The sequence below is a fragment of the Pomacea canaliculata genome, linkage group LG8, assembly GCF_003073045.1.
Source record: "Pomacea canaliculata isolate SZHN2017 linkage group LG8, ASM307304v1, whole genome shotgun sequence".
Lineage (NCBI taxonomy): Eukaryota > Metazoa > Mollusca > Gastropoda > Architaenioglossa > Ampullariidae > Pomacea > Pomacea canaliculata.
The window spans coordinates 6,832,069-6,848,117 of NC_037597.1; the positions used below are offsets into that span (position 1 = coordinate 6,832,069).

General features: G+C 41.6%; 1 protein-coding gene and 1 long non-coding RNA gene across 2 annotated transcripts; both read left to right on the plus strand.

Moving 5' to 3' along the window:
- Window positions 1–2,643: 2,643 nt before the first annotated feature.
- LOC112570902 (potential E3 ubiquitin-protein ligase ariadne-2-like) lies at window positions 2,644–5,843 on the plus strand (the record flags this gene model as incomplete). The annotated part of the gene is made up of 2 exons (XM_025249615.1): window positions 2,644–3,720; window positions 4,040–5,843. Coding segments are annotated over 2 exons (1,731 nt in total), but the record flags the coding sequence as incomplete, so codon positions are not given.
- A 1,069-nt stretch (window positions 5,844–6,912) lies between these two features.
- LOC112570904 lies at window positions 6,913–14,932 on the plus strand. Its single transcript, XR_003100715.1, has 3 exons — window positions 6,913–7,049; window positions 14,181–14,381; window positions 14,581–14,932. It is a non-coding gene; the product is annotated as an uncharacterized LOC112570904 (long non-coding RNA).
- The last annotated feature ends 1,117 nt before the right edge of the window (window positions 14,933–16,049 follow it).

A 16,049-nucleotide genomic window follows, 5' to 3' on the forward strand; every position in this document is an offset into this window, starting at 1 on the left:
AGCAAGGGCAGATCTTCATTGTTCACTGTCTTTTTCGCATGCAGACATCGCAATCTCTGTCGTATGTGCTCAAATTAAATAAGCCTTTATTACAGAATGCTGGAGAAGCGTCGATAATGTTTGTCACTTGTAGCAAAAGCAGCGATCCCTCAAAGGTCGAGGACGAAAGACAAGCCATGGGATGTTTATGAAAACACTAGTAAGGACTAAAAGGTAAATGTCCTTCTCTAACCTTTACAAAAATTAGTATATGTTTGTCTCAAAGATAAAGCCATGTCATGTTTAAGTTCACTCTCGTATTTCGAATGGCTCATTAAATCAGTCTTCCCTAATGAGGGCTTCTATGTGACAGACCATCGCTAAATAGGACCCACTGCGTCGTGAAATTTTGACAGCGACAAAATAATTTTTGATAGCTGATAGCTATGCGGACACCAAGAGTTGTTTAAGGCGTTGAGCAAGAACGGCCTAAGTCACCAGATATGGCTGTGTACGGGTATCGCTGTGTGCAAGGTAGCTCCATTCTACAGGTCCATTCTTTTCAGTGGGATTTCTTATTCGGCCTCTGTGTGTGAGAGAGAGGGAGAGAAAGGAAAACGACTGTCAGCAAATGCTTGCTAGCCCATCTAAAAATAAGTCACAATCAAGCATTCATCGCTGTCGGCCACTGACACATTAAAAGCATGAAGCAATGATTTTGTGCTGTGAAAATGTGTTACTTGCCCTTCCACACAACAAACCATTCACCTTTAACCTTCCTTGTGCAGCTACACAACCAACATAGAGATATCACAACCGACTGAAACACAACTGTAAGAGATGAACCCAGAAATATTTCAAACATTCAACCTCATCGCAAAAGGCAGTCTTATGTCATGATTCTCTTCCTTTTGCAGCAGAATAAACCTCATGTCTGTCTGTGTAATATTAGCCCATAGAAAAGACCGTTGTCGCCGTTACATCAACGAGGAAACGATTATATATCTCATTAATTTGAATGATATCGTTCTATATCTGCATGTGTCTCTCGGTTGTGCAACACAGCACGCGTCGACGCTACAGGCCTCCTCTTTTCACTATCCCTTCTTTGGCCATTGTGTGTGTGTGTGTGCGATTGAGCTACAAAGAGGGGAAGAGGGAGAAAGAAATAGAGAAAATAAAGAAGGAAAGAAACAGAAGGAGGCAATGAAAAATGTTATTAAATAACATGTTCAATGTGGGACACAAACTAGCATACATCATGCATTCAGAAAATGTCTGATAGCGACAGGTTAAAAGAGTAGAGCAATAGCTCGTTGCAACACACTGTTCATATCAGCGGTAGTACTGCGCCCCTCAGAATTTAGACCCTGTCAATATGTTTAAATAGCTATCAGCAAGATTTCACAACCGACTGAAACACAGCCTTAAGAGACCAGCTATAAATTGCAGACCAAGCGAACCTGACCAGAAACACCAGTCACACCTGATCGAGTCGACTCTCCATTCCCTTACCTGAACTGAAATTCGGCGTCGGATAAATCTCAGCTCTAAAAATGGTGCTGAAAGGCTTAAAACGAGAAATGAGGACTGGAAACACTCTTAGAAGCGTCTGCCCACGTGCTGATGTTCAGAAACACCCGCAGGCTGTCATTGTGCGAACTTCCCATGGTCTACCGGTACACCAAGCAGACGATGAAGCAGACGACAGCCACTTGACGACGAACGCAGTTGCGTTTTCGCTCAACAAAAAAGGCCGCTGGAAATTGCCTGACTTAATACAAGAAAGACTTTCTAGTGATGATTTTGAGACAGATTCTTGTGGATTAGTTATATCGATGCTTGAACATCACAGAGTCAAGCGACAAAGCGACTGTCTCAGAGTCATCACGAACCGCAGCGACATTCGAGACCGGTGCTGCGTTAACGAGGTTCCTCTCAGGAAAAAAGCACGCCGGAAAATGTATTGCAATGGCCTAAACATTTTAAACAATGGTAGAGGCAAGAATACGAAGGAGACAAGGAAGAAAAGGGTAATTTCATCGAAAATAGATATCGAAAAACATAAAACTGTTGATCCTACCGCATGTAAGAGTGAAGATATGGGAGAGAACAATGCTGAAGATGAAGTAGCTCCCTACTATTTGTTACGACGTGTATTATCCTCTCCCTTCTAACAGCTCTCTTCGCTTTCAGCCAAAGTTCTGTTCAAAAGATGGAAACGAGTCTTCATTTGAGACAGACGCCTGGTTTAAAGTTCACAAAAGGTTCGAAACAGAGACACAAGCATTTTGATCTGATAGACGACGAGACTTATTATAACTGGAGCCAGGAAGAAGACGATGTTTCTGATGAAGATGATGAGTTCTTTGAAGATGACATCGAAGTATCTCAATGCTTTACAAGTTTTTCAGACATCTTGGAGACTGTTCTTCTAACTGCCTCGTCCAATGTTCTCGCAAATGACGTCACAGACCGAGCCAGAGTCTCGTCATCTAAACGATCAAAGTCACAAGGAGGCTCAAGGACAACAGAAAATAGATATGTGTACAGAACGGAACGCGAATCTAACACCGAAGAACATTTGGAAAGTGATGTCGACTCATGTGCCGATGACTCAACCAGCAGCAGTAGCAACGAGACTGATTGGGTGGTTCTTCCTAATCCATCCGCCTTGTTTTCCCATCCAAGATAGTCTACAAAACAGTTCGTCTGCTTAAGAGTGCTGCCACAGTTTCAACCTTAAAGCAACTGTACGGAATAAAGTACTTAGAGGCGGACTGCCTTCCACGCAGGTTTATTGTAGACATTACAGAGGATGTCAGCAACACCGTCAGGAGCAGCCAGCAGTATCGTCACCTGTACCTCCCGATCCTGGATCTCGCAGCCTGTATGGTCTTCGTACACGATGGGAGCTCAGACAGCTGCCAGGAAACTGAGCACGAGCCTATAGACGTATATCGCGTTGCCTTGAATATGAACTTGACAACCGAAGCAGAAGTTGGTACGCTGACTGAAATGATGGTGTACAAAAACCTGGCTGACATCATCCAGTGCGTGCGAGAGTTTGTTGCCGGTTTGAGTCCGAACATGCTAGTGCGACGAGACCCTGCTGAAGCCCTGCCCTGCGTGCAAGAGCAGAGAACGGGTACCGACTTCCAAACTGTCAGCATGGTTAACCGCTGGCGTGTGTCCCTCCTACATCTGCCCACCCTGGCTTCCTGGAGAAACTTTTCTGCGGCCGAAACAACAGCAGGGCTAGAAGACAAACTCGCGTTGGAGTCTCGAACAGAATCCCCAGTACAGACAGTTGTGCCGTCCATGGCTGAAGATAATGCCACGGAGGGATTCAGAGACGAAGCAGGGCGTGATGGGAAGGATTCTGGAGCCTGCGTCGATATGTGCCCCCTCTCTGCCTACTGCACCATCTGTTATGATGACGTCAGCCCTCGGACGGAAGGAGCGCGAGCAACAGCGCTGACGTCCTGTGGACACTGGTTCTGCGACGGCTGCTGGCGAGCGCATCTGACATACGCGGCACGTGACGTCAGCCTTCACCTTCGTTGCCCCGAGTTTCGTTGTCAGGCAACAGTGGACGACGGGACGCTGCTGTCGCTTCTGAACGTGGCCGAGGCCCAGAAACTCAAAAGGCAGCGACTAGAACTGGAGGTCATGAGGTCAGCCCCGACCAAGTGGTGTCCAAACCCTCAGTGCGGCCGACTTATATGTTTGGAGTCGATGGTGAGTTTTTGTTCGTTTTCCAATCAGGTGAATCAAGACATGAACATCGCATGTAAATGGCAAGTCTATAGCTATCAGTTTCCGTCAGTCTCGACAGGACTTCTGCTTTGACTCTTTATTACATTGTGATTTGTTTTTAGTTGTGTACAGCACATTGAATCTGCTCTGTAGTAGAGAAATGTTTTATATCAATATTCGTCTTATTATTATTCCCATACCCCGTCAAACAGTTTATTGATCATTACGTCAATAGTAACAACCATGAAATTAATTCTCATGACAGACGAGAATTCAATGTTTTTTCCCGTTATCATTGCAGGACGCACGAGCTTCGCCGACCGCGAGTCGAGAGCCAAAGAGTTTGATGTGCACGTGCGGCACGCAGCTGTGCTTCACGTGCCTGAGGGGAGCGCACTGGCCCGCAACCTGCCAAGAGCACGAGGACTATCTTGCCCTCCTTCCTCCCATGGTCCAGACCAAGTGGCCCGACGTACCTGACGTCTGGGTGTACGGCAAAAAGTGCCCTCACTGCCACACCTTCTATGAAAAAAACGGCGGCTGCAATCATATGACGTGCAGGTGTGGTCACGAGTTCTGTTGGTTTTGTCGCGAGACCTTCTTTCTTAGTAACGGTCAGGTTCACGCATGTACTCGACGTCCATGTGATATACAAGTGATCATGAAGAAAATACGCCACACGGGAGGTCCCAAACCCAAAGTAATGTCTCGCTGGTGCGCCTTCGCTTTTCGTCACCGCAACGCACAATTAGCACGACAGTTTCGGCTCACGCACAAAATGGCGGACGATCTACGCCGGCGTCTGCAGCACCTGGCCAGCAAGGGGGTGGACATCGGGGTGCTTGCATATGTACCCGATGCTGGCAAAGTCAGCAGAGGTAGGGGAAATCAGATGAAACTTCCACCGGGATGGTTGTGGCACCAGTCAACGGATGCAGATCTCTTAGTGAAATGAGCACACAAGAACTACATGACCATATTGGCCATGTAACCCATGTCATGGCGAAGCTGAAGCTAGAACTACACCACGTGCTAGAATATGCCGGCGTTGCGCTCAACTCTAGAGAACAGGCCATCAAGGTCGGCGACTCCAACAAGACAGCGGTCAGCCTGTCCTACAGGTTGGAGGAGATTATAGAACGGACAGAAAATGTCATCTCTGCTCTTGATTGTTTGATGCAAACTTCTTGTCCGCGGGATCTGAGAAAGGTGTTGCCATGGTTTGGTCGTCTGCACTGCGAAGCGATAGACTGTATGGACAACCTAAAGCGCGTTTTATATGGTACAGAATAAACATTGCAAAAACTCCCTCTCAAGAATACAAAGAATTCTGGGATCTGATCATGTAAGATGAACTGAAATTCTAAAATAAATGTCGAGAGAGAGACGCTTACTGCTGTTAGAGCAAGTTTTTTTTTATATATTTAGATAACTATGATATAGAAAAGGAAGTTCTTTACACTCTCTCACCTCCAATCACTTCAATTCAAATGTACATTTCAGAGTGGAGGAACTGTTCACGTCACTTCAACAAATTTACCTTGCCAATATATCACCTACCTGAAGTTCACCCACTCTCCCCACTTTCTTCTCCGTTGACTAGTTCCTCTTAAATGACTGAAATAAAACTTCTCGTAGAATTTTATCATTTGCGTATTTTAACTTTGCGAGTTATTAAAAGGCCATTAAATGAAAACTCTTTTGTGAGACGATTAAGTACTTTATCTCTTTATCTGATCATATTGACATCTAGTACAAGCATGTTTGGAATTAAAAAGCACTGAAATAATACACACAATTTATGATTTATGATTACAGTTTAAAAGAAAGAAATTTATATCTTGATAAAATTTTAGAGCACAAGAGTTTGCATCGTTTGCTCTTCCTGATGTTGATAGTTAAACTTCCGTCATTTTCTTGAAAAAAAAAAGTATTATTCTGTTAAATGATCATTTTGTGATAAGCCGCTGAATAATATATTTTCATTTTTTGTTGGAAAACATTTTGGTGTTTTTTGTTTACAATGAACATGTATATCTTTATGCCCTTTTGCATGCACTTTTTCCTAAAGACCAACTGTTACTATGAGATTAAAAACTTCCTGAACCTGACTTTTTTACACGGTTATTTTGGTTGCTTGTTTATTTTGTTTCGGCTAAGTACATAAAAAGTCAGTGTTAGATCTCACTATTGTGTGGGTTGAGTTTCCTTACTATCTCTCCTTCTCTGTCTTCTCTCTCTCTCTCTCACACACACAAGCAAGCATACACACATACCATAGTAATTTCAAAATGAAAACAAATGAATTTAACATTTTAAAATAAATTAATTGTCATAAATATGTTGTAAGCACTCAAAACTGTGTTATGAAAATAAGTGCACCAATATATTCCAACGTAGGATATTCAGATTTAAAATTTATTTTTTCTTGATGCTCAGTCCAACCACGAACTTGGTCCAATTGAGCTTACACATTAGTTATTCATGATTTAATGGGTCTACTGGAGATAAAAATAAATATTTAAATATATATATATATATATATATCAACTACAGAATATGGAACTACAGAATAATGTAAAATTTACAGTATTTAACATTCTACCAAACCTACTGCAACGCCTACTAACGTAGACCTACTTAATAAACTCTAACATAAATTAACACTAAAACATATTATGATGATAGTTCACACATTACTGGACTACGGTTTTCTAGACAACACAATCTTTCTTATCTTTTGTGAATCAAATCATCTAAGTCACTAGCACATCGACACTACTGACGGCTAGAATCGCTCTGCGGGACGTGGTCATCGCTCTTTACACAGGAAACTTCGTGTTATGTTCTATTTAGTGGTTTTGTCCGATTATTCTACGAATGCTTCGTCAATCTTGATCAAACTTTCTTCCATATTTGTTCGGTTAAAACATGATATCTACGTCCATGGTTAAAAACGGCATTTATGTCTGTCTTCTGCGACTATTTGCAAGTAATTTAAATGGCTACGTTTTGCCGTAAACTGATTCGGACAGTATAATTTTAAATTCTTCTAAAACATTAAGACATCTAAGTCTGTTAGCATATGTAGCTATATTCTGCATACAAGACAAATGATACAAAAGACAAAGACAAGCCTAGCTCGGGAAATTTTCGGCAAGCAGACGACAGGGTTAGCCGAGACTGGTTTGATCTGATTAGTAGATGTCAATTTTATTGTCTCGCCAGGCTAAAGTATTAAGAGCCGCACGAAATTTCAACATACACATAAAATGGATTTCGGGGAACTGCCTACTACACATGAAATTATGGTAAGCGTTAAAAAATATTCATAACATCTTAATAGCAAAACAAGACAGTTTTGTTTTAGTACTGAAGTATGAGCTTGAAGCCATGGCCGGAGGTCAATTTTGCAAGGTTCGAAAGTAGACTTTCCTTCAGTCTTTAGCATCTGACAAGGTTGACGAATTTTTAATGAATGTTTGATTTTTTAAAATAACCATTGCTATTAAATTATTGTGAAAGGTTTTGTTTCCGGCGATTAAAGAAGAATAAAGCTGAATTTTAAAGATCAAATTATATCTGGCATATACACGTTAACGGTTAAAGGGGAACAATTCTACATCGCGAAACGTTCACATTTCTTTCAGTTATCTACCCTTAAACAGAAGTCGGCGTTCGCAGAATGAATGCATTAACACCATAAATATTGCTTATTTTTACTCGCTTAAAAAAGATACTTATTTTAAGCAATAATGCGTTAGTTCTGGCATAAGGGTCAGCGGATTAAAATTCAATCATTTCTTGTGTAATCCCTTGCTCAGTGCCTGAGCCTTACGCGTGGTGTTAGCTTTGAATGTCGGGACATTCAATCAGAGGATTAAAGTTCAATTTGCACTTTCTTTCGCACGACTGAATACGTACACATGACTTCCTCATTAATACGAAGTAGTAATATTTTTCCCGTTGGGAGAAATGTGCGGTTGCTGCTTCCAACAAAAACAAATAAAGTGAAGATGACATGGCGAGGGTAGTTTGAAGTAGGAAATAAATGGGGAAAAAAACAAACAAACAAACAAACAGAATCCACTCAGCAAAGTGCGAAAGGTTTACAAGAAAAGAGAATCCAGCCTCTCAGAGAAACAATAGTAAAAACAAAATAATCATGGAATAGAAAGACACAGTGTTGTCCATAGGAATGGGAATCCCATGGGAATCCCATGGGAAACGTCCCATGGACGGCATGGGATGGACAGCACACATTTGTATTTCCATGGTGATACTTGATACTTGATTTACTGTTACTGTTATTCATCAACTCTGAATCTCTAGCAGGAATTATAGAACAAAAGCCGAAAAAGTGTTGTCCATAGGATTGTTAATACATGGGAATCCCATGGGAAACAATGGGACGGGATGGGACAGGCATAAATTGCCATGGGACGGGATGGGAAGGGATAGAAAAATATGTCCCATGGACAACCCTGGAAAGACACACAAACACACACACACCACACACACCCAAACCACACCCCACACGCCCCCACAAATGCGCGTTCTTTCAACACAAATACGCAAAGACAATAGGCATTAATAACAACTCGCCTTGACACTTCGTTCTAAAGGTGACAAACATCTAACTATAGATGCAATGTACATTCGGGGTACTTCCCCGATCAGTCACAACTTAGTTAAGTATCTCACAAAGTATAATGATTACACTCCTTGCACTCTCTTCTAGCAACGAGGTACAGTTCTGTTGTCTGTTCTGTTGTCTGTTGTTCAGTTCTGTTGTCTGTCTTATGACCGCACTGAGTACATCGTTGAGTACGTTACTCACATTTCATCGTCCCTCTTAGTGTTGTCGCTCTCCACATGTCCAGCCAACTAGAATCCACTAACACAAACACACACACGAAGGCCGTACACACTGGCCGTGTCGGTCAGGCGGTTTCCGGGGTCACAGGGGAGGTACTCCGCGGTGCTGCTCACGTGCTGCTCCAGTTAAATCCGCCCATACGATTAAAACCTGTAACTCTACGTTACACTATACTACAATTCTAAACAATGTCCTCCAATTCATACATCTTTCTCTCACATGTTTGCAACTTCGAAACTTCGTAAGTTCTAATACAATTTTGTAAGTATTAACAGAAAAAGATGTCATACCTAGGCGAGGTTAATCCTAAAACGGGTGAGTACCGCGCCGCATCCAGCGTCGATCGACACTACCCTGCTACTATACACTAATCTCAACTCAGGAGATTTACAACTCGTGACTCAGGCACGACTTCTTCCTTCGGTATGCCGCGCTGATTAGCTATTAGCGCAGCAAACTTCCCCCAGCAGTCGGGACTGGGTACCTGACTCTATAAAGGGTTGGGGAAGGAAGGGCAGCGAGGGAGAGAAGATGGGCACCGCCCGTCACGTAAAGGTGGCCCCGAGAAAATGAGGTCTCACTCCTCAACGATCTGAAAAGGTTAGGGGATGACCGTCACTGTCTGACATGGACTACCTGCTGAGTCCAATGTGCTCACACAGTTTTCCATAATTTATTTGTCCAATGGATATTGTCAGATCCCAGTCTGCCCTGATGCCAGACAAAAACTTGCCTTCTCAACACCTTGTGGGCAATGAGCCTGGCAAATTATGCCCTCTGGGGTAAAAGTGTGGTAAGAGTTTTAAGTTAAATGAAGCGAGCACTGCTGGAGCCATCAAACCGTGCAGGCATCAGGAACTTTATGGATGACATACTGATTGCCAGTGACTCATGGGAACAGCAGCTAGAAGCTTTGAACTTATTGTTTGGCTGCATAGATCTTGTGGTTTTTGCTTGTCTTTGTTTTGTTTTGTTTTTTTGTTGTTGGTTTTTTTTTGTTGTTGTTGTTGTTGTTGTTGTTTTTTTTTTGGGGGGGGGGGGTAGAGTAGAAAATGTTACTTCTCATATTGATGTGGTGTGCCAGATATCACAGGGGGCTTCGAGAAGGACAGCAGCTTGGGGAAAGAGGTGTTTGTTTTTGTTTTTCTTGGAGCTGAGGATGTGACGGATGGGGCTCCAAGAACATTAAACGCGCGCGAGAGAGAGCGAGAGACTTCTAGAAACTTTTTAGTGAGTTTCATGGAGGATATTATGATTTGAATTCATCTAAAATGTATGTGTAATGTACCGTGATTATTTTATTTTGCTGAAGAATCTTTAACATTTTTTTCTTACTTCAGATTTTGCTGGTGTTTTATCTCGTCCGAACGCATCTGCAGAGTGCGTGTGTGGCACTTGAAATGCTCGGACAAAAGAGTTATGTTGCTATCGTTCATGATGAAATGAATATGTCCTCTTACATCCGTATAGGCGAGTCTTTTCTCATTAAGCCTGAGACAGAAGCGATGCTTGTTACCGAGTTTCTTATAGAGAAATGAAAAACAGGAGATGTTTAATTGCGATAAACAGCCCAGGATGTCGTTCTTCTATTTCGTACCGCAGAAAAAGCCTTAGCTTTCTTTTTAGATAATCGAATTTTGGTTTCGATGCATGAATGTTCTCAATCTGTAGTAAACATCCAGTAGCAAACAATTTAAAAAAAAAAAAAAACTTTCACAGTGGAAGAGCAAAGAAGAAAATTTACAATTCGATAGTTAAAAAACTTTTTGTAAATTTTTATAATGATCCCAGGCTTGGCAGTTTTTGTTCAGAACCGTCATCAGAGGAAATCAGAAACTTTACTGCCCCTCATGCGCACGCGCTGAACTTCCTTTCCGCTTCAGCGCTTGTTCAGCACTGTTAATGCGTACAAAACATAGAGTTTGATAACTGGATTAAATATTACTTATATTACACTTTGGTAAAATGATGTGCTTTTGATAACAAATGAGTAAGGCCCATTTATAGTTCTAAAACTAGTTACTGTGGTTTTTTTAGGAGAGCCAAACAAAGTCAGAGAAATATTATGGGTAGGTTAGTAATGTCTTTATTACAGGCATTTTCTAAATTGACTTCGGAGTCTTTTGGTTCTTTCACCTCTGTACGAAACACAGTGCTGTAATGACACAGAGCCACGAATCAACAGATAGCAATGAAATATTCACTGACCGATACCTGGTACTTATAACGATAGTAAACGTCATGCGGCGGACATATGAATTTGTATCGCTCTGTGTTGACTTTATAGTTACACCCTTAGGCCAGAACTATATTTTATGTGAACTTTTGGAACTGATGCCAAATCTTCGTTACGGACGAGCCAGCGACATTCGCAAAGGACATTCATTTCAGGTTTTGTTTTAGCAAGGGCAGCCAGAGTTTGAGGGGACTCCGTCAAGACTCAGGTCCATTCCGAGAGAGCGAAATGTTTTCTAGAGGTGATTTTGGCCAATTCGATGGCAGAGATAATGCCAGTCACCTGTCATGAGCGCAGGCCTGATTCTGTAGTTTTAGCGCCTGGGTCGATGCTATCAGCCATGGCTGTGTGAAGATCTGAACACTGACTAGAAGGAAATAGCTGTCTTTGCCAGTAGAACTGCTCTACAGTGTTTAAAATCTGAACATCACCAATTTAAAAATAAGGCGAAGGCAAGGAGAGACTGAGATATTTTCAAAAGAGAATTGTAAATTGTAATGTAGGACAGAATTTTTAAGTGTACCCTTAATACCTTCTGAAGATTATCACCTCACAACGACATCGTGAAGAAAGGATATGTATGTGTATGTGTGAGTAAAGTTGACGGATTAGAGAAAAAGAGAAAACCAGAGATTGACTATACACTACATTTCTAGGAAGGATATGCGAAGTTTGCGACGTGTTTTCTTCGTGAGCTTAATCGAGCTGTAACATACTGAAAATGCTTTTCTCCTCTATCATCTCACTTTTCTTTCTCTCCTTTATTGTATTTTACTTATTTCTTCTACCCTCTTCGTAGTGGTTGCATATAAGAAGCAGTTTGCAGTTACTAAAACGAATGAAGCTTTTACCGAGACCCGCGAATAAATTCGCTCTTCACGACTGACTATTCCTTCTCGTGGTAACAACTTCTGGTGGCGCTGCTTTACGCGCTGCCGGAAATTAAATTGTTTCGGGCTGTCGTTTTGGCGAAGGTGGATTTCAATCCGTCTCTAACCAGTCTCTGTCTCTCTCTACCCAGCCACCGAAATTGCGTCACACTAGATAAAGTATTTTGAGCTAGACCCCTTTCTCTTTATTTCCCACAGGTATCGTGCATAGGGCCACAGTGCTTAACCTCTCTTCGCCTTGTTTGCCTTCACTTTCATATTTTTTGGGAGAAAATGTGAGTTTATTTTCGCCACCAAAAGGGACCGAACTAAAAAGATATCTGTTGTTTCAAATGGCGACCAGCAGAAGGAACCTTTTCAAGAGATTGAAAGTCGTTAAGAAATGTAAAGGAAAAGGTTGTGATTAGAAACAGAAGTGAACGTGGTAATTGTAGTCATGATTTCTTCTTAACATGAACTGACCCCAGACATTTATAAGAAAAACCTCTTTGAAAGAAACCTGGGGCTAGTTGATTTAAACACTTTAAAGCTTTAAATCTCTTTAGACAAGTAGTTTTATAGAAACACAGTGTACAAGACAATTTCAGATGTTTTAAAACCTAAAACTGTTTGAAATAAGATAAAACTGCTTAAGACAGACTTATGATCTCGTCAGCACATTTTTCGTATGCGTTAGTGCACCGCTTCTAAATGACAGTAGGCATTTTAAAAAGTTTTTAAATTTGCTTTTTTAGAGCAGTTTAAGCTTAAGAAACATGTACAACTAGGTTCTATCCTCGATGTTGGAAACGTGTACTGAAATCCTACTTTCTGTAAAGATAATAAGTACTGCTTTTCGTCAAACTGTTATCCTCCCATTTTTATTCTCCTGAAATAATGGATCTCTGGACACAACGATACCTAGAGCGAAGGGCTGCAGCCTCTCTCGGCCTCGGTAGCCTGCACGTGCTGGCGTAGTGCACGTGCAGAAACTCTCACGCCTCGCACTCCTCGTTATTTGCCGACGTCACATCAAGGACAGGCGTCTTCCGCTGAGTTTTCAAGATGACGTGAGCACCTAATGCCATTTTCTAGTTCCATCGTTCCTGCGAGAGGAACATGCGATACAGGAGCAAGAGGATAGAGAAATTCTGAAAACCTGTGTGTGTGTGTGTTTCAAAACTGCCTCGGGGCCATTTCGAAAGTAAACCCCACAAGATTCATTCGCCTGTCTAATCAAAATCGATTCTTTTCACACTCTGTTAAATATCTGATATCTCCAGATTCAGAATGGTTCAAAAACTCCAACAAAATAGTTTTGATCGGTAGAATATAATCCGTTTTATTTTGTTATTTTCTTTCGGAAAATGGATTGTACACGCAGAAACATTCATCACTGACGATGGACACTCGATTTACTTCTCGTGCCTAGCAACTAGCTCGTGCATCCTCGGCGCCATGGGGTGACTGGGGGGAGGGGGAGATACTGTGGGCGTTTACTCTTGAACACAGACTGTGCGTAGTCTCCTACTGTCATTGAACTATTTACTTATCTGAATGTATTACTACTGAGTACTTTCCTTACCTAGAAGCTTACTTTATATTTATTTATCTGGAGGTAGCGTACTGTCACTAAGATGTTTGTTCATCTGTGGCCGTAGTTATGAAGTGAGAGTAAGTCGCTGCCCCAGGGCAGTATGGGAAACACAAGGAAAACGTCTTGTTTCCGAAGATTTAAAGCGATGTCCGGACCCCGCGACACCACTTCTTGTTATTTTACACAAGGAAACTTTTATCACCGCTTTATAACAACGATTCAATGGGTAAAAATATGGCAGTCATAAAATGAGCAGCAGAATGGACACTGTGTGTCTTCCAATCGCTAGTTCCTTTATAATTAAGTTTCGAAGAAAACAGGCAAACATTGTTGGCAATATGAGATTACTGTTTCTCGTCACCAGATGAATGACCATTGTGTTTTCTTAATGATCGCTTTTTCAGCAAACAGTTCCATAATGAGTGAAGTCCCTGGTAATGCCTCGTTAATGCCTCCATTTTATTTATTGAAAAAGCGAAAATGGGATTGAAAAAGTATTAAGGAGTATTCCCTTGTCTAATTATATCTGAATACGGAGTAAATTTGTAAGCTTTCATTCTTGCAGCTTCTCTAGTTCTTGAGAACAATCGGGTAAAGATGAATGTGACTAAGCTGGAAGCTTTGTACAAACCTGCCTCGTTTTAGTAGTTAGCTGGAAAAAAAATCGTCTGGCAGCAGTCCAGTAAACGCAAGTTCGTGTCTTTCTATTCAGGACAATATTTGCAGGCGTGCATTGCGGAAACGGAAGGTAAGGGTATTCTCTTAAATCTGAGGAAATATTATCTTTTACTAACCTTTACACACTCATTATAGACAAAATTGCTCCCAGCTAGTCCTTTAACAGTTTCGAAACATTTCCAGGAATGCCAGGATAAGCTGACTAACGGAAGTGAGGGAAACGAGCTGGAGCGAAGCTGTCAGGTCCCTAGCCACCCCGTGTATCTCAGGTCAGCGCACAGGCTTCAAGGTCTGTTTACTTTGCTCAGCCAGAAGCTGATCGAAGTCAATCAATGGAGGACACGACATATTTAAAGCCGAGTTGAACCCCTGGGCTGTTGAAAGGTGACGAGCTTTTTCACTAAATGTTCTCACTAGAGAGGAGCAGTTCAAGAAGACAACAGTGCAACTCGTTTTGTTGTCTGCTGTTTCCCTTTGTCACCCACACATTATTAGCAGAACTGTTTTAGCAATTAATATTAATCACTTATTTCTTACAATACTGACTAGCAAACCTTGCTATAATGCATGTAATGTTTTACAGTGCTCGCCGCTGGGCCTGGCAATAATGCCTGTCTTCACTGATTCACACGTCTGGCTGTCAGGGGTCAATTATTTTTTGTGGATGTAAGTGCTGAACTGGATCTGACTACATCAGGTTTGATTTGTCTGTTGTTTACAAACCGCTCTGGACACGAGCGCTATCAGCCCGCACTTTACATTAAAGGGGTCACTGTTTGAAATGTGACCGCTAGGGCCATAAGTGGACGATAATCTGTATATAGAGACATGTTAAAACCATACAAACATCTTCTGAAAGCCGTCCCTTTAGGGGGTAGAGGTCTCCTCACATGTAGCGAAAAACAAATGTTGGGACGAAACTTCGGTCAGGAACGATAAGATAAACAAATGTCGGGATGAAAGCAGAAGAAAAAAAAATATTTTCTATGAGTACAGTATCTTCTGTGTAAAATAATTCAAAAGTTTCTTTTTCAAAACTGTTTCACTTGAGTAGTTTAGAAGTGTTCCGGTGGTGTGTGCCCTTTTTTAATATTAAAATCCCAATGTCAGCGTTTTTCTTACTGTTGCGTTTGTGAATAATATACAATATAAAATAGGCATACACAAGGAAAGTACAGTAGTAATGAGTACTGTGAAAAATACGGCAATAATGAGTAACTTGGAAAGAAGGAAAGAATGTCATAGACGGGTGACAAGCAATGCAAGAAGAGGAATGAGTCAACATGGCGCGGGCAGGCCGAGCCGCACGTGTTAAACGAGTAATGAAAATAGTTTAGAATGATTTAGAAAGGGATAGGGAGAGACAATATAGAATTAACCGCCACCAGCCGACACTTCCCTTGTAATGAGTAAGGTGGAAAGAAATGTAATAGAAAAAGTGTAAAGCCGAACAAAAAGCATCAGCACATCCCCCAGTAAAGGTTCAAAATCTACCGGACACTTCTAAAGATAGTTTCTACAATTATTGTTAGAGCCGTTATAAATCATATTCTGCATTTTACGGCCACCGAGAACAGTTATTTTGTAAGCTCTCTGGCACTGTTGTCTGTCTATGTCTGTCGCTATGTTCCTGTAATCAACTCAATGTCCATACTAACATCTAGGCAAACTGTCTTGTGGAGGAAATCATTATCATCAAGTGACTGGTCACTCGGTTAGGGACTGGTCATTGCGGTCAGTCTTTCAGCAAGGGCATGCTACCATCCACTACCATCTTTCTGGTGGTAACGGGAACCATTCCATTTCCTGGTTCAATATTTTCGATCATGACACCAGCTTGTGTGGTTTTCATACCCACTACGGACCGCCCCAGGGTTTCTGGTGGATTTCCTGCTTTCATGTTAATTACTTGTCATTATTTTCTCCTTTGAACTTTCCTGTCCCCAGTAAAGACAGCGCAGAGAGTGTTGAAACTGGCTACTAAATTAAAACATACATTCATTACATTGATCAACCAAATTTCTACTCACTGTTTGAAAAAAAACAACATTG